The 15,000-nt window shown below is 39.0% G+C and overlaps 1 protein-coding gene across 1 annotated transcript; it reads right to left on the reverse strand.

The window, feature by feature from the left end:
• Positions 1-9,122: 9,122 nt before the first annotated feature.
• Positions 9,123-13,604, reverse strand: irx2a (iroquois homeobox 2a). The gene is given in 5 exon segments (NM_201057.1): positions 9,123-9,894; positions 10,274-10,342; positions 10,750-11,376; positions 11,884-12,286; positions 13,247-13,604. Coding segments are annotated over 4 exon segments (1,299 nt in total). The 5' UTR covers positions 13,466-13,604; the 3' UTR covers positions 9,123-9,894; positions 10,274-10,292.
• Between the last annotated feature and the right edge of the window lie 1,396 nt (positions 13,605-15,000).

Consider the following 15,000-nt stretch of genomic DNA (forward strand, 5'->3'; position numbering starts at 1 on the left):
AACAAGTGTGTAAAATAACAGAAAACATACTGGATGTTTATTACCAGGTTTCTGTACCTTAAATTACAACACCAGAATAAGCAATATAATATTACAAATGTCACAAAATAATGAAAAAAAAACATCAAAAGTTGTTTGACGTCCCATAATTGCATTGCAATTATTGCAAAAGCATACATTTTAACATGGATCATGTTTTTGATATCATTTATTTATATAATATTATAAATTTATAATATATAGTTTCTGTTTATTAATTTTAAAATATTACATTATTCATAATATATAATATACTGCTTTTTTTTACAGTGAGAAGGTACAGTATGGTAAATAAAAGTCTATACTTCAATGTTTCAAATAACAGTGTTTATGCTACAGTGTTTATAATAATAATGTTGTTAAAATAAAAGTACAAAACATGTGCATAAAATGTTCAATCATCATCCAGCAGTGTGAGATTTATTTATGTGGTAAAACTATACTAATTTTAAACTCTTAATCATTTATTCATTCATTTTCCTTAGTCACTAAGGGTTCTAGGGCTTCCACAGCGGAATGAACTGCCAACAATTCCAGCATATGTTTTACTCAGCGGATGCCCCTCCAGCTACCACCCAGTACTGGAAAACACCCATACACACTTATTCACACACACACTCATACACTCCGGCCAGTTTAGTTGATCAGTTCCCCTATAGTGCATGTGTTTGGACTGTGGGGGAAACCGGAGCACCCGGAGGAAACCCACACCAACATGGGGAGAACATGCAAACTCCACACAGAAACACCAACTGACACAGTCAGGACTCGAACCAGTGACCTTCTTGCTGCGAGGCGATTGTGATAGCCACTGCACCACCACGTTGCCTTGATTTCATGTTTTTTCACTAGCAAAAGTCTACTAGAAGTTGCATCACGCAGTGGAGTTTGACAGGTTAAAATATAAATAAAGTGCATTATGGGTATTGAAGTTTTGGCAGAAGCCGTTGCAGCACAGGTTTCACTCATCTATTTATACGTTCATGACCTTTTCCAAAGCACAGACAGCCACAATCTATTAAAAATCGGTCCTGATGATGAAGAATTACTGCTTTAATTAGACCTAATTAAAATGAAGCACATTTTGTTATTTCTGTATGTTAAACCATGTTGCTTCTGCATTGGGTCACTTGAAGTCCAATGTAAAATCTGAGTCCTGAAGCCAAACTAGTTTTGACTTATTGCTTCATTTCTCTCTCTCTCTCACACAGACACACACACACACACACACACACACACACACACGCACGCGCACACACACACACACATTAATTAGTTATCATCCTGCAGCAATAACCTTCAGTGAGTAATTACACAGAAAGGGTGGAGGGTGAAGAAAGATGACAGGAGAGAAAGGCAGTGTGGGAAAATCCAGATCTGCAGCAACCAAAGGAATGTGTGTATATTCAGGTCTCACAGCCAGATGATTGAGACACCACCGTCCCATCGGTTCCCCATAAAGACCCTAACCCTAGGCGAGAGCCCCAATGATTAAAGATGACCAAATTCTTGCACTGCATGAACGACCGTCTGTTTTGTTTTGTTGGTTTAGTGATGGGTGGCTCAGTGGTTAGCACTGTTGCATCACAGCAAGAAGGTTACAAGTTTGAGTCCCAGACGGGTTAGTTTGTGTTACTTTGTGGAGTTTGCATGTTCTTCCCATGTTGGCGTGGGTTTCCGAACACATGCGCTATAGGGGAATTGATCAACTAAATTAGCCGTAGTGTATGAGTGTGTATGTTAATGAGTGTGTATGGGTGTTTCCCAGAACTGGGTTGCAGCTGCTGCATAAAACACATGCTGGAATAGCTGGCAGTTCATCCCACAGTGGTGACCCCTAATAAACAAAGTGACTAAGCCAAAGGAAAATTAATGAATGAATGGTTTAGTGACCAATGAGGTAAATGCATTTAGACTTATGTTTACTCAGCCATCCAAAATCTATACTCAAATACTAAAGTAAAAGTACAAGTTACAACCTTAGAAGTTACTTGAGTAAGAGTAAAAAAGTATCTGATTAAAAAAATCACTCAAGTAACTAGATACTAGCTACTTTCAATCTGATTGTAACCTTAAATAATCTTTCTTGACACAACCTCTATCACACGGCACCTCACAATATTCAACCCAGGCTCATTCTGATTATGTTCCCCTGTATACATTTCTGGAGAGCACCAAATACTTCCCAGGAGATATGTTTCTTTGCAGTTTTGTGAATCCACTAGAGGTCGCTTTGTATACTTTTTCAGATCTTAAGTTTCTGTCACGAGTGGCATTCGCGCCTCCTGTTCTCACACAAATCTACTAGAGGCCACTGTTAACTGACTGACCAACCATCCTCCTTCCCTAAACCCAACCAATAGTGTTTTCAGAAGCAATCTAGAAAAAGAAAAGCCCTCGTCTGCTCTATACCATGTTTTTTTTAGATTTCACCACATTCTCACCCTGTTATTTACATTTATTCCATTCATGGTTTTTGTCTTACCTGCTTTCTGGAACTGCTCTTGCCCGGACTTGAGGTTGACTCCTCCCTGTGTCTCAAGTCTGCTGATGTATGTGGTGAGCTACTGGACAAACTGGTAGCAGAGGTTAAGCCGTGCATACAGAGGTAAGCGGTCAGCTGGCATCGTGAAAAGGAATGGCGTTCCTGCATCCTTCATATTGACAATGTTTGTGAAGAAGTCATCTGAAGTCATACTCGTCTTTAAATGTAATTTAACCAACAATTTAACTCATGTAACGAAGCAAATATAACTCATTACTACCCACCTCTGCTTGAGTGTACGGTCATGCCATCTCAATATCTCCATGTTTAAGATCATTTAAAATAGTCACTGATCTTCACTGCCTGACTGATATACCATATAAAGTGTGTTTCACGGCAGACAAGAAGCACTGCAATAAATTCAACAGAAGCTCAATCCGAAAATGTAGCCCAGTATACATTTCTGGAGATCGTGAAGAATGTAGCCAGAGGTACATATGCGAGGCTTTCCCACTGCTACCAGTTTGTTCAGTAGCTTGACATGTATGGCAGCGGACTTGAGATGCAAAGTGGAGTTGATCGCGATAAGGTTCATGTCCGTAGAAGAATGGTTCCAGAAAGCAGGTAAGACGAAAACAAAATCCAAAAAATAAAATAAGCATGTAAATAACAGGGTGAGAATGTGATACAATCTGAAAACATGGTAAAAATCGGGTGAGAGCTTTTCTTTTTTCTGGATTGCTTTATAAAACAGTATCAGTTGGGTTTAGGGAAGGGGGTGGGCGGGTCAATCTGTGCTTTAGAAAACACTATTGGTTGGGTTAAGGAAAAGGGAAGGGTGGGGAGATTGGTCAGTTGGTCAGTTAGTCAGTCAGTCAGTCAGTCCGTCAACAGCGGCCTTTGGTGATTTTATGTGAGAACAGCTGGTGCGAATGGCACTCAAGAAATTTGAGATCTGAAAAACCACACACAGCGCCCTCTGGTGGATTCACGAAACCAAAAACTGCAAAAACACATAACTCCTGGGGCGTATTTTGCTCTCTACAGAAATGTATATAGGGGTGCGCAATCAGATTGAGCTTGGGTTGAATAAATTACATGGTTTTAATGGACAACTAAATTAATGCTTAAGCCTATTTAACATATTTATTACATTACAACATCAATGCTGTAAAAGGAAGCTTATGAAATTAAAAATAGTCAAATAAAACTTACTGGAAGTTTACTGGTGGCTGAAAACTCTGTGCATATAGCCCATTCGTACGAATTCATACGAGTTTAGTCATAAAGGTTTTACTGTTCATACAAGCAGAGTACACTGACATTTGTCCCTTAACATTCGTCAATTGTCTTAAAAAAGAAAAGTTGTTAACGCTTTACAATAATGTTGCCTTCACTGTTCTTTTCAACCCAGGCTCGACTTTTATTTGCAATTTTTGTTTTTGTGAATCCGCTGTGTACGATTTTTGAGATCTCAAATATCTCTCGTGAATGTCATTCATGCCTGCTCTTCACACTTAAATCCACCAGAGACCGCTGTTGACTAACTGACTGACTTACTGACCAATGCCCCACCCTCCCCCTTCTCTGAACCCAACCGCAGAGTTTTAAAAAAACAATCCAGATAAAAAAAAGCCCTCGACCAATTTTTCCAATGTTTTTAGACTTTACCACATTCTTACACTGTTATTTACTTGTTTATAAAAAATGTTTGCCTTTTGTTTTTGTCTTACCTGCTTTCTGGAGCCATTCTTTGTCAGACTCAAACCCTGTTGTCGCAGTCAACTCCACTCTACAACTCAAGTCTGCCGACATACCTGTCAAGCTACCTGACAAACTGGTTAACAGTGGAAAAGCGGTTAGCTAAATAACTAGCTAAATCCAGCTAAAACCAACTTGACCAGCCTGGTTTAAGCCGGACATAGCTGGTTTTGGCATGGCCTCCAGCCTGGCTAGGCTGGTCAAGCTGGTTTTAGCTGGTCATCTTCCAGCCTGACCAGCTAAGACCAGGCTGGAAATGGCTGGAAACCAGCCTGGAAATGGCTAAAACCCTTCTAAAACCAGCCTGGTCGACCAGCTAAAACCAGCCAACCAGCCTAGGCTGGTTTAAGTAGGTTTTTTTCAGTAGGGCAATGATGGAGAGCTTTAATTAGGCCTAATTAAAATGAAGCCTTTTTGTTAGTTCTGTATGCTAAACCAATTAGGTTCTGCATCGTCTACTGTAAGATAATCAACAAAGTGTGTTAAGGGACTATCAAAATAAAGTGAAACATACAGAATTTACTTTGCAGTTTTTTTTTTTATATTAGTGTTTTTAATTTTGGACAATAGAAAATAAAATAAGTCTTTGGTTAGAGCCTTGTGGATGTCCGGCAGGTATAAAAGATTCTGCTAGTCTACATTTCCAACAAAACAGGAGTCTGGCTTGTCAAAACCCGACTTAACGGCGTAAACTTCTGTGTAAGCAAACTCACAGAGAACTTCAAAGGGTCAAGAATCCTGCAGGGATTTGGCCGCTGAGATGCTACCCGACAGATCCTGATCTTCCAGTCGCATTAATTCAGGCCTGCTAAATTTGTCCAGGGGAAGCTAGCTATAGCGCGGGCATCGCTGAACTCCTTGAGGTAGGGGATCGAGGGTTAATGCCGCCCTGATCCCCTAGGAGAGTATTGGCTTCCAAGGGAGCCACAAGCAGCCGGGCAGCAGCCGGGGGAGATCTAGTGCCTGAGCCCTGCACAACTTGAGAGAAACTAGCGGAGTAATTTGAGCTAATGACTTAGCAGTGAGCTCTGGCCTGACCTCGAGCTTGGCTGGAGCAGATGCTATCAGCTGAACAAGGCCTCTAAAATGTGAAAAAGTGCTCCTGCTGCCCTTGTCTTGCTCTTTAGTCCACGAGTTAAGGCCAACTAGCCTATTAGCATTCCAGCAGGACCGCTAAACAGAGGTTTAATTAGCGCCGATATTGGTGGAACTTCATTTAGCGCCTACTCATGCTAATGCAGCACACGTTAGCATCTTCTGGGGGTTTTGTGTGTCTGTCTGCAAGGCATTAATGAAATGTAATACGAAGAGAGAGGTACAGATGGAGAAAGAAAAGCAGGGCGGTAACTGCCTGCTTATTTTAAACTTTAGCCGCGGCTAATGTTTGCCTTTCTCCGTGAAAGTGTAGCGCCGCCATCCTTTAAAAACTGAATTCCGGTGTCAACGGAGAGAAGCGTGTGATGGAGGAGGTCAGATGAGATCACATCACATCGATTTATTCTATCTGACGAAAAATATGACGCCAGTGTGTGTGAGACTAATAAGTCCGTCATCATAAGGAGGTATTTTGCATTATAATGTAAACATAGCTAAATATTTCCTTATATACACAAATAATATTATAACGAGTATTTTTACACTTCTACAGTTTTAAATCACCTTTGGTACTTATAAATGCATTTATATATATATATATATATATATATATATATATATATATATATATATATATATGCTATATATATAGGCTAGGTCAACAACTTCTGATTATAAATGCTTTATTTTAAATTTAATAAACGTATTAAATGCTCTAAACCTGTGTGTTTGTGTTAGAGTTAACGAATGCTATAGCATTGTAAAGTATCACATGTTTTTAAACACTTGCTAAATGTAAAATGTGCAATTGTGTACCAACTTGAACTTATTGGTTCTTGTTATTTTAAGTGCTTGTAATCATATTTGTATTTGAACCTTTGTACAAGTAGCTTTTAATTAAAAACGAGTCGGGCGTGTGAGAGAGGATATTTAAAGGTGTTCGGTTACCTCTCTTATTAGTGCAAACAGTGACATATTAAAAAATAGCATTCCCTTGGCCTGTCCTCATCTTACACAGCCATCCCCACCCTTCATTAAACTCTCCACCAATATTTTTCTTTCTTCTCGCGCTGCTTTCTTTGTCATTCTGCCACTATTTAGGTTAACTCAAGCCTCCTTGATCATTCATGGAAATGCTTTTTCTATAAAGCAACACACACACACATGATAGATATGCACCCAGGGAAAATCCTCCTCAGCGTTAAGTGCGTTAAATCCTTCCCAAAAGCGTGTTTTATTCTTAAAGCTGACTAAAGGTGTTAACAACCAGAAGTGAAACATTTCGGGGGATAAATTAAATATGACATGCAACAAACAGAGAGAAATAAGCAAATAGGCTGTTAAGTGAGATCTACTGTATTTGGCAGGAACTGGAGGCCTGTAATGGTCTTATTTAGAGTCCGGTGTGGACAAACTCTCCCTCTGCTGCCTTGATCAGGCTAATGGGAGGACATCATCTCTGACACCTTTATGGAAGAACCGACCCGGGACTCACTTTAGAGCCTCGCAGACTTTGATGTATCTCATTAAACCCACATGCACTCGATTTGTTAATACTTTTTCTCTCCTTTCCTGACCCGAAATGTTATTTACGGCTTGACTCTAATGGTAGATTAAAGTTGTAAAGATAAACGGTGCAGAATAGAGGAGGCCATTAGAGGCTCCGCGTTCAGAAAGTGTCTCAATAATGTGCTTTTGCCCTCTTCAGTTGGATTCACTCAGCTAATCACAAACACAAATTAGAAAACAACTATTACATATATTCAGTATCTCATTAGCAGTTTAAATATTACAAAGTAAGCCTATTTTACTACTTTTTAAATAGACTATACTCACACTTTATTAATATGAAAGCATGCTATGCTATTTATTCCTTTTTTAAAAGATTGGGATAGGCTTAAGATTGTAATATATAACCTTATTTGAACCCAACACAGTTTATTACTAACAAACAATCCAATGGCTACGCTATGATCAATGTAAACAATTTAATATCAACTCTTAAACGTGTCAGCCTTAAATGTCACCATCGCAGAAATTAAACTAACTTTTAATTATCGGGAAACCTGTGCTTAATTATCCACATATCTCATTCAGAATTCGTAGACTAAAATATTGCTTTAGTGTACGTATTAAATAGCAAAATCCTCATGCCGCAAATCCTCAATAACCGGCGCTGTTTCAGCTCACCTTTACCTGATCCCAATCAAACAGAGGTGCCTGAACTTCTTTGATGTTTTCAAAGGCTGTTTTACAGAAACAATAACTCTTTTTATTGAGAACAAATGTTGACATTTGAAGGGAGTATGAATGGAAACCGCCTGTGGTGCCATTTTGACAACAGTGGTCGATCCCCCGGGATCCCACCTGAGATTAAAGTCTGAATTTCAATAATTCACCTTTAATAATCGAGCCTAGGCTTATATGCACAAGCGAAAAGCACTTCAAATGACTAAATCATGCGTTGAACTATCGATGAAAGTGACATTCAGTCAAATTCAGTGCTGTGTAAAACACGCAGCATTAAACGCGAGTGACTTATTACGAAGATGAAAACACTCACTGATGTGTGCAATTTAATTATTAATCGTTGAAAACCATTAAAGCACATAATCAGCTCTATTTATTATGGTACTATTTTTATGTACCTATTAATATTGATTTCATAACTGCTGTTGTTATTATATCCTACTATTAAGGTCACACTTTATATTATACGATTTTATTAGTTGATGTGCTTACTGTGAAATAATTAAGAGCAATACTTGTAGATCATTGATTAATCACAGTTCAAAAATTACTAATGCACTATTAATATCCAAATGCATGCGTGTTAGAATTAGTTAATGCACCGTGAGTTAACATTAAACTTTTTTTTCATTAACTAAAATAAAGAAATATTGTTATGAATGTATTTTTCAATTGTTTGTTAGTTAGTTAATGCATTAACTAGCATAATACGACCTTATTGTAGTGTTACCGAAAATCCAAATGCATGCTTGTTAGCATGCTAATGCACAACTCAACAATTTTATTTTAATTTATTGACACGAACAAATACTGTAATAAATGTACTGCTCGTTGTTTGTTCAAGTTAATAAAAAAATATTATACCTTATTGTACAGTGTTAATATAATAATAATAATAATAATAATAATAATAATAATAATAATAATAATTACAAAAATACGCCTATTTTCTTAATTGGGCGAGGGCTAATGTGTAGATAATAATTGCTGCATTGAGCTGCTGTTGAGGTTAACACACACTGAGGCTAATCTGTTTTAAAAAAGGCCTTTAAAATTTTAACGGGGGCCCCGTATAAGAGAGACGTCATTGCCATCATCACACGGGCCCCATCGGAGCTGGCAGATGTTTAGACACGATTTTATGGATCGTTCAATATCGGTCTATAATGAAGCCCGACTGACCATCTTAAAACCCCGCCGGGAGCTCATAACGCTTCCTTTCCAGCCCTGTATTCATCATGCTGAAAAATAGATGAAGGCCGGGATTATAAGCAGCTTCTATTATTCACTGCCATCAAACATTCACGCTTTGCATTCAGAGACAGCGGGAATTTAATGCAAATAATTAAAATTGGGACGATTTCGGTGTTAAACTCGCCACCTAATTTGTATGGCATGACTAAATGTATACGACAAGCAAACAACTACGATTAAAAAATAATAATAATGAGACGTTTCCTCAAAAGAAAAGCAGGCCGGTCCCCAGACAGTGTTGTGCCAGTGCAGACTAGCGCATTTTTATTTACAACGAGAGATATAAATTAGTAAAAGTCTCCTTGTTAACAACATTGTGTAACTTCGGCTTTTTTAAAATAAAAACCCATCATAATTTATTTACAAAACAATGTTCAGCAACCATTGCAATACAACTTGCATAAATTATAGGCATTACAAAAATAAATATCAAATGTATTCCACTCTTAGTCAAGTTTATACCAGTCCCGAGATCTCATTTACACTTCACACCTCTATAGCACATATAAAGTCTCATAGGAGGTCTATAATAATAATAATTAATAATAATAAATGTCCCACGCGTGTTTACAACTGGTGGCAATGAAGCTACTATTAGGATCCTGAGAAATAAGTTTCCTCATGGAAAAGTCACATGTGTTGGGATAAAGTACTTCATCAATAAATCAGCAGTTCGTCCAAAGCAGACTGGCTATTGTGCCTTATAAACTCGCTCTTCTTTCTCTTGTCCTGTCTTGTCTTTGCGTTTCTGTCCCGCAATCGCAGTGTTGTTGTTGTTATTGTATAGGCAGGTGCTCTGTAGTCCGTGGGTGTACAGTGGCACACAAAAGAGGATCCGCGTATAAGGAGCAAATGTTAGTTTAAAACAGCTTGGGGAGAGAGAGAGAGAGAGAGAGAGAGAGAGAGAGAGAGAGAGAGAGAGGGAGAGAGAGAGAGAGAGAGAGAGAGAGAGAGAGAGAGAGAAGGGGTGATGGCTTGTTCGCTTTGTTCAAAGCAATTGTGACACCTACCTGTGAACCAAGGAAACAAAACCTACATCAGTCGATTTTTCCAGAGAAAGTGAATGAAATAAAACTACAGCATGACATTTAGAAATACACACACTTCATGAAGCAACCTTTGAGTCGATGGGAAGTGTCATATTCATGCACTCTAAATATGCTGGGTTATTGTAACCCAACGCTGGGTCAGATAAGGACAAATTTGCAAAAAGCAAAATCGTAAAATAAATTTAATTACAAAAAAATAAAAAATAAATCCAATATTTGGATAAAACATCTCAGCATTATTTATAGCGTATGTTGACAGGTGTCAAATATGAGGACGTGGCCTTCAGAAGCATACAGAATAATAATAATCAGCACTGAAATGCTCAAATTAGCGACTTACTTGGAAGATCTTCCTCGTCTTAACTCGACAGGTAAGATTGGGATCTTACTGTGAAAACCTCGCTGGGGTCTGCAGGAAATACACACCCAATTTAGTGAAGGGAATCGTTTTGACAGCTTAAATGGGCTACTTCGTATTCCGCGATCGATTGAGGGAATAAACAGTAGGGGAAATGCATGTCAAGTGCAAACAACAATATAAACGAGGGAACTGCGGAATCTGGTTAACATTTATAAGTTTTTTAAACACAATTTAAGGTAGAATATAAGACAAACTCAATCAATCTGGTTATGAATGAATTGAAATTAACAATCCAGCAGTTTATGCATACACAATTTGCGTTGAAATCATTTTAAAACCGCGACCGATTCTGTAAAAAGGGTCTAATAATATAATATAATATAATATAATATAATATAATATAATATAATATAATATAATATAATATAGCTGTCAGAGATTAACAGCCTACGCACCTTTTTTGGATTCTGCATTGGAGGCCCTGAAGTGAGCTTCAGTCTGGTTTGGATTAGTCTTTATTAGCGGCTCTCCAGTCTGTTTATGAAGGAGTCCCTCTGCGGCGGAGTTGTAGCGCAGTATCCCCTGGCCCTGAAGCGGGCTGAAGTTGCCATAGTTTGTGTAATTACTATAAAACGGAGAAGTGTAATAAAGAGGTCTTCCTAGTATGGAGGTGGCGGGGTAAACCGCGCCCGCCGGGGACGCGCCGGGCGCGCTGGAGGTCAGAAGGCCGACACCCGGGGGACAGTTCTGCTGCTTGGGGTCCGAAGTGGCGATCTCTGCTAATGACCACAGCTTAGGCTTGACGGTTTGGTTTTGACCGTCCAGGCATGTTTTGTTGGTGCTGTTCTCCCGGTGATGATGGGTCAATAGAGGCGCCTCCACCCCGGTCAGAGGAGAAGAGGTCACCGGTTTGGGTGACGCGCCTCGCTGCCTTTCCTCCCCGAGATCCGTCGCCTCGCATTTGTCCTGGATTTCAGCTCCAGAATCGCAAACAAGGTCTCCGGTCCGACACGTGACCTTCTCCCCGTCCGACTCCACCGAGCACGAGTGGTCTGTCAGGGCATCGACGTGCAAACTGATGCCTGGAGACAGAAGCGGCACCGCAGTGAGATTATTGCGTTAAAAACTAATAATAAAACAGTCATAAAATTGCACTGATGCATTTTAGAAATATGAATCCATATTAGCGTTAATGCACTCTAATAATTATTGGTGTAATACGGGGTACACACACTGCTGGGTTATTTTTAAATTAAATAAATAGGGCCGAAATTAACGCAATGTTTGGATTAGTCTGAAGTGTATTAAATTTGGGTTTAAAATAACCCAGCATTTCTTAGAGCTAAAATCTTGGGTTAAATATAAACACACACAGCGGTTGGGTTAAAATGTATAATTTAAATAAAAAATAACTCAACATAATATTGGTTTTGTACATATTTGAACCATCAACCCTGCAATTTTAAAGTGAAATAGATCCATCAATCAAATCTTATAACATCTCATGCCATGCAATACATTGTTTAAAGTGTCATACATTTAAAATAAATCAGCTGATGTTATTATTATTATTAATATTAGTAACGCACCTTCGTCCTCAGCTGACGCTTCGCTGTTGTCCATGTTTTTATCCGTGCGCTCGTCTTTTCTCTCTCCATCTCCGTCATCTTCGTCTTCGTCTTCACTTTTATTCCGCGGTGCCCAGGTCATCTTGTTCTCCTTCTTGAGTCTCCGTCGTGCATTGGCGAACCAGGTGGACACTTGCGTGAGGGTCATTTTGGTGATGATGGCCAGCATGATCTTCTCTCCTTTAGTGGGATAGGGGTTTTTCCTGTGCTCCTGCAGCCACGCTTTTAACGTCGCTGTTGCGTCCCGAGTGGCGTTTTTCCGGTAAGCGGGATCGTTGAGCTGGTACGGGTAACCGGGACTCCCGTACGGGTGATAACTTATGGCTCCTGCCATTCCCGTAGTGTGCGCGTCATACGGAGAGCCCTTCAAAAATAACATTCGGGGTCAGTCAAATGTTCTTGTATTTGTGTTTTTGCTTTGCAAACACTTTAAAAATAAATAGCTTAATTTAAAACAAAAATAATGTAGGATGAATAATAATAATAATAATAATAAAACAATTCAAATGCAAATTAACCAATGATCCATTCTGCGTTTTTATAAAGTTAATGTCATTAATGATCGCCATTCTAAAGTGTATCCAGAAATATAATACTAATAATAATTAAGCCAATAAACAACGATTAATCCTCTACGCAATTATCAGAATGCACAATTACACGGGACCGGGGTGGATAACAGATAATGGGTAATTGCAGCCATTTTGCATAATCACCAGGCTGACTTTCCCAGTGCTCTTTCAGTGTCAGAAGCATATCAGTGAAGCGCAGCATTACAAATCCTATTAGAAAACCACTGGATATGGACTGGCTTTTTTTCCACGCGCTTTCATGTGCCATGTCATTAGCATGGCAATTCATCAATTGACGATTAAATAACGCTATTTAACTCTATAACGCTATTTTAAAAAAAGGTGTTTTATTTAATTTGCTTACTAATAATTTAAATAAGATCGCAAACAATAATGTCTAAAGTAAAACAGAACGCGGCCTATTAACTAAAACTAAAAGTAGGCCTGGAAGAATGTTAACACACAGCAGTGTGGCCGTTTCGCGTGTAAAAAGCGCACTTTCAGACATTCCCGCACACACGAAATAACTTTATTATTAGAATCGCGTCCGGATGAATATATTATTCAGAGCATTTGTATTCATGACCCGAACGAACTTCCCTTTGAAACGCACACACACACGCGCGCGCACGCTCGCACACACACACACACACACACAACTCCAGCAACCAAAACTATAACCGTCCTAAATCATGCAATATTCATGCATTCCTATCAAGAACAATGCGCAGTGAACGGCTCTGAAAAGGTACCATGTAGGACGGGAATCCCGTGGCCGGATCTGTGGAGTAGGGCAGCGGGCTGGAGAATCCGTTGGCGGAGGCTGTGAACGCCGCCGACCCGGGGTACGGGCTGAACGCGGAACCGGAGGATGACCGGGCCAAATCCTCGCTCCTCGGGGCGGCCAGCGGACACGAGTAAAGCGCCAGAGAGCCCGGGGGCTGGTAGAGGTAACCCTGAGGATAGGACATTATTACTCAGCTTCTCTCCACAACGCGAAATCGGGCTGATCGATGGAATCAGCGCATTGACGCACCGGACGCGAACTAATAAAATAAAATAAATAAACGCGCACGAGAGGAGCGTTCAGCAGAGAGCCGTCATGGAGATCCCCTAGCGTCCGTTTGTTTGTAGTGCTCGGGAGTGGAGAGTGAAGAGTTGCTGGAAGGAGCAGGCGAGTTTCTGAGAGCATTGGAGAAACGGGAGCTGTCAATCACGGCTCATCTGAATATTCCATCCCCGCCCCCTCTCTCTCTCTCCCTCTCGTGCGCGCGCGCTGTGAAATGCAATTCCGGAACAAAACCCGCACAGAAAGCAGCCCGTGCGTGCATGTGTCCTCGCCGGCGTTTATCTACTGCGTTTTTCTTTCTTTTTGATTTGCTTGACGGATGACACGATGACACTTTCCCATTTGTCATTTATCTCTCTCTCTCTCTCTCTCTCTCTTATGTTGTTGTAAAAACCCCGCCAGGTTGGCCTGTATTTAATCACAACTATGTAGTGCACAATGCAGACAACTAAGTGTGCACTAAGATTGCATTTGTAATTGTCAGTGAAAGTTTTCCGAAACAAATGCAAACATTTCCAAAACATATTGCACACGATATATGTCTAAAAACAATTATGCACATTTATAATAGCTATTCTTTTTGTGAGTTCAAAATGTCTTAGTACACATATAAACATTAATCCTGAAAATAATAATAATAATAATAATTATTATTATTATTATAAAAACAATATTATTGACAATAATAATATTAATATTAATAACATTAATAATAATAACAGCAACAGCAATAAAAACAACAGCAACAACAACAGCAATAATAATAATAATAATAATAATAATAACAATAATAATAATAATAATAATAATAATAATAATAATAATAATAATAATTATTATTATTATTATCATTATTATCATTATTATTATCATTATTAACAATAATAATAATACTATTATTATTATTACTATTATTATTATTATTATTATTATTTATTATTATTATTATTATATGTGCACATTGCATTGCATTGTTGAGTGAGCTGTAACAGTAAACACAATCATCCGCTTCTTCACCCCGCCATCAGAATCAATTGTTTCCTTTGTAATGATTTACTGTAAGTCGTATCTCTGCAGTGTGTAAAAGTGTTCCTCTTTGTAATGGTGGCTAATTGCAGTGTGTGTGTGTGTGTGTGTGTGTGTGTGTGTGTGGGAGCAGTGCGCCTTCAGGCCGGTGGGCGGTGTGTGTCTCCATCACTCAGATCCTCATATTTTTCCCCTGTAATCGCAGGAGTTTTCAGTCCTGACAGCACCAGTTTGTCTTCAGCATACCTGTAACACACATTCAGCTGCAAATAAATAGGTGTATTTGTTAGTAAACTTACAACGCGCGAATTATAACTCATAAAATAATGATTTGAGGATGTCTGCATTCGTTTATATCAGTTTTAGTACTGTAATTACAACAAATGTAATCTGCACTGGTAAATTCAGCGT

Source organism: Danio rerio, chromosome 16 (assembly GCF_049306965.1).
Source record: "Danio rerio strain Tuebingen ecotype United States chromosome 16, GRCz12tu, whole genome shotgun sequence".
NCBI lineage: Eukaryota > Metazoa > Chordata > Actinopteri > Cypriniformes > Danionidae > Danio > Danio rerio.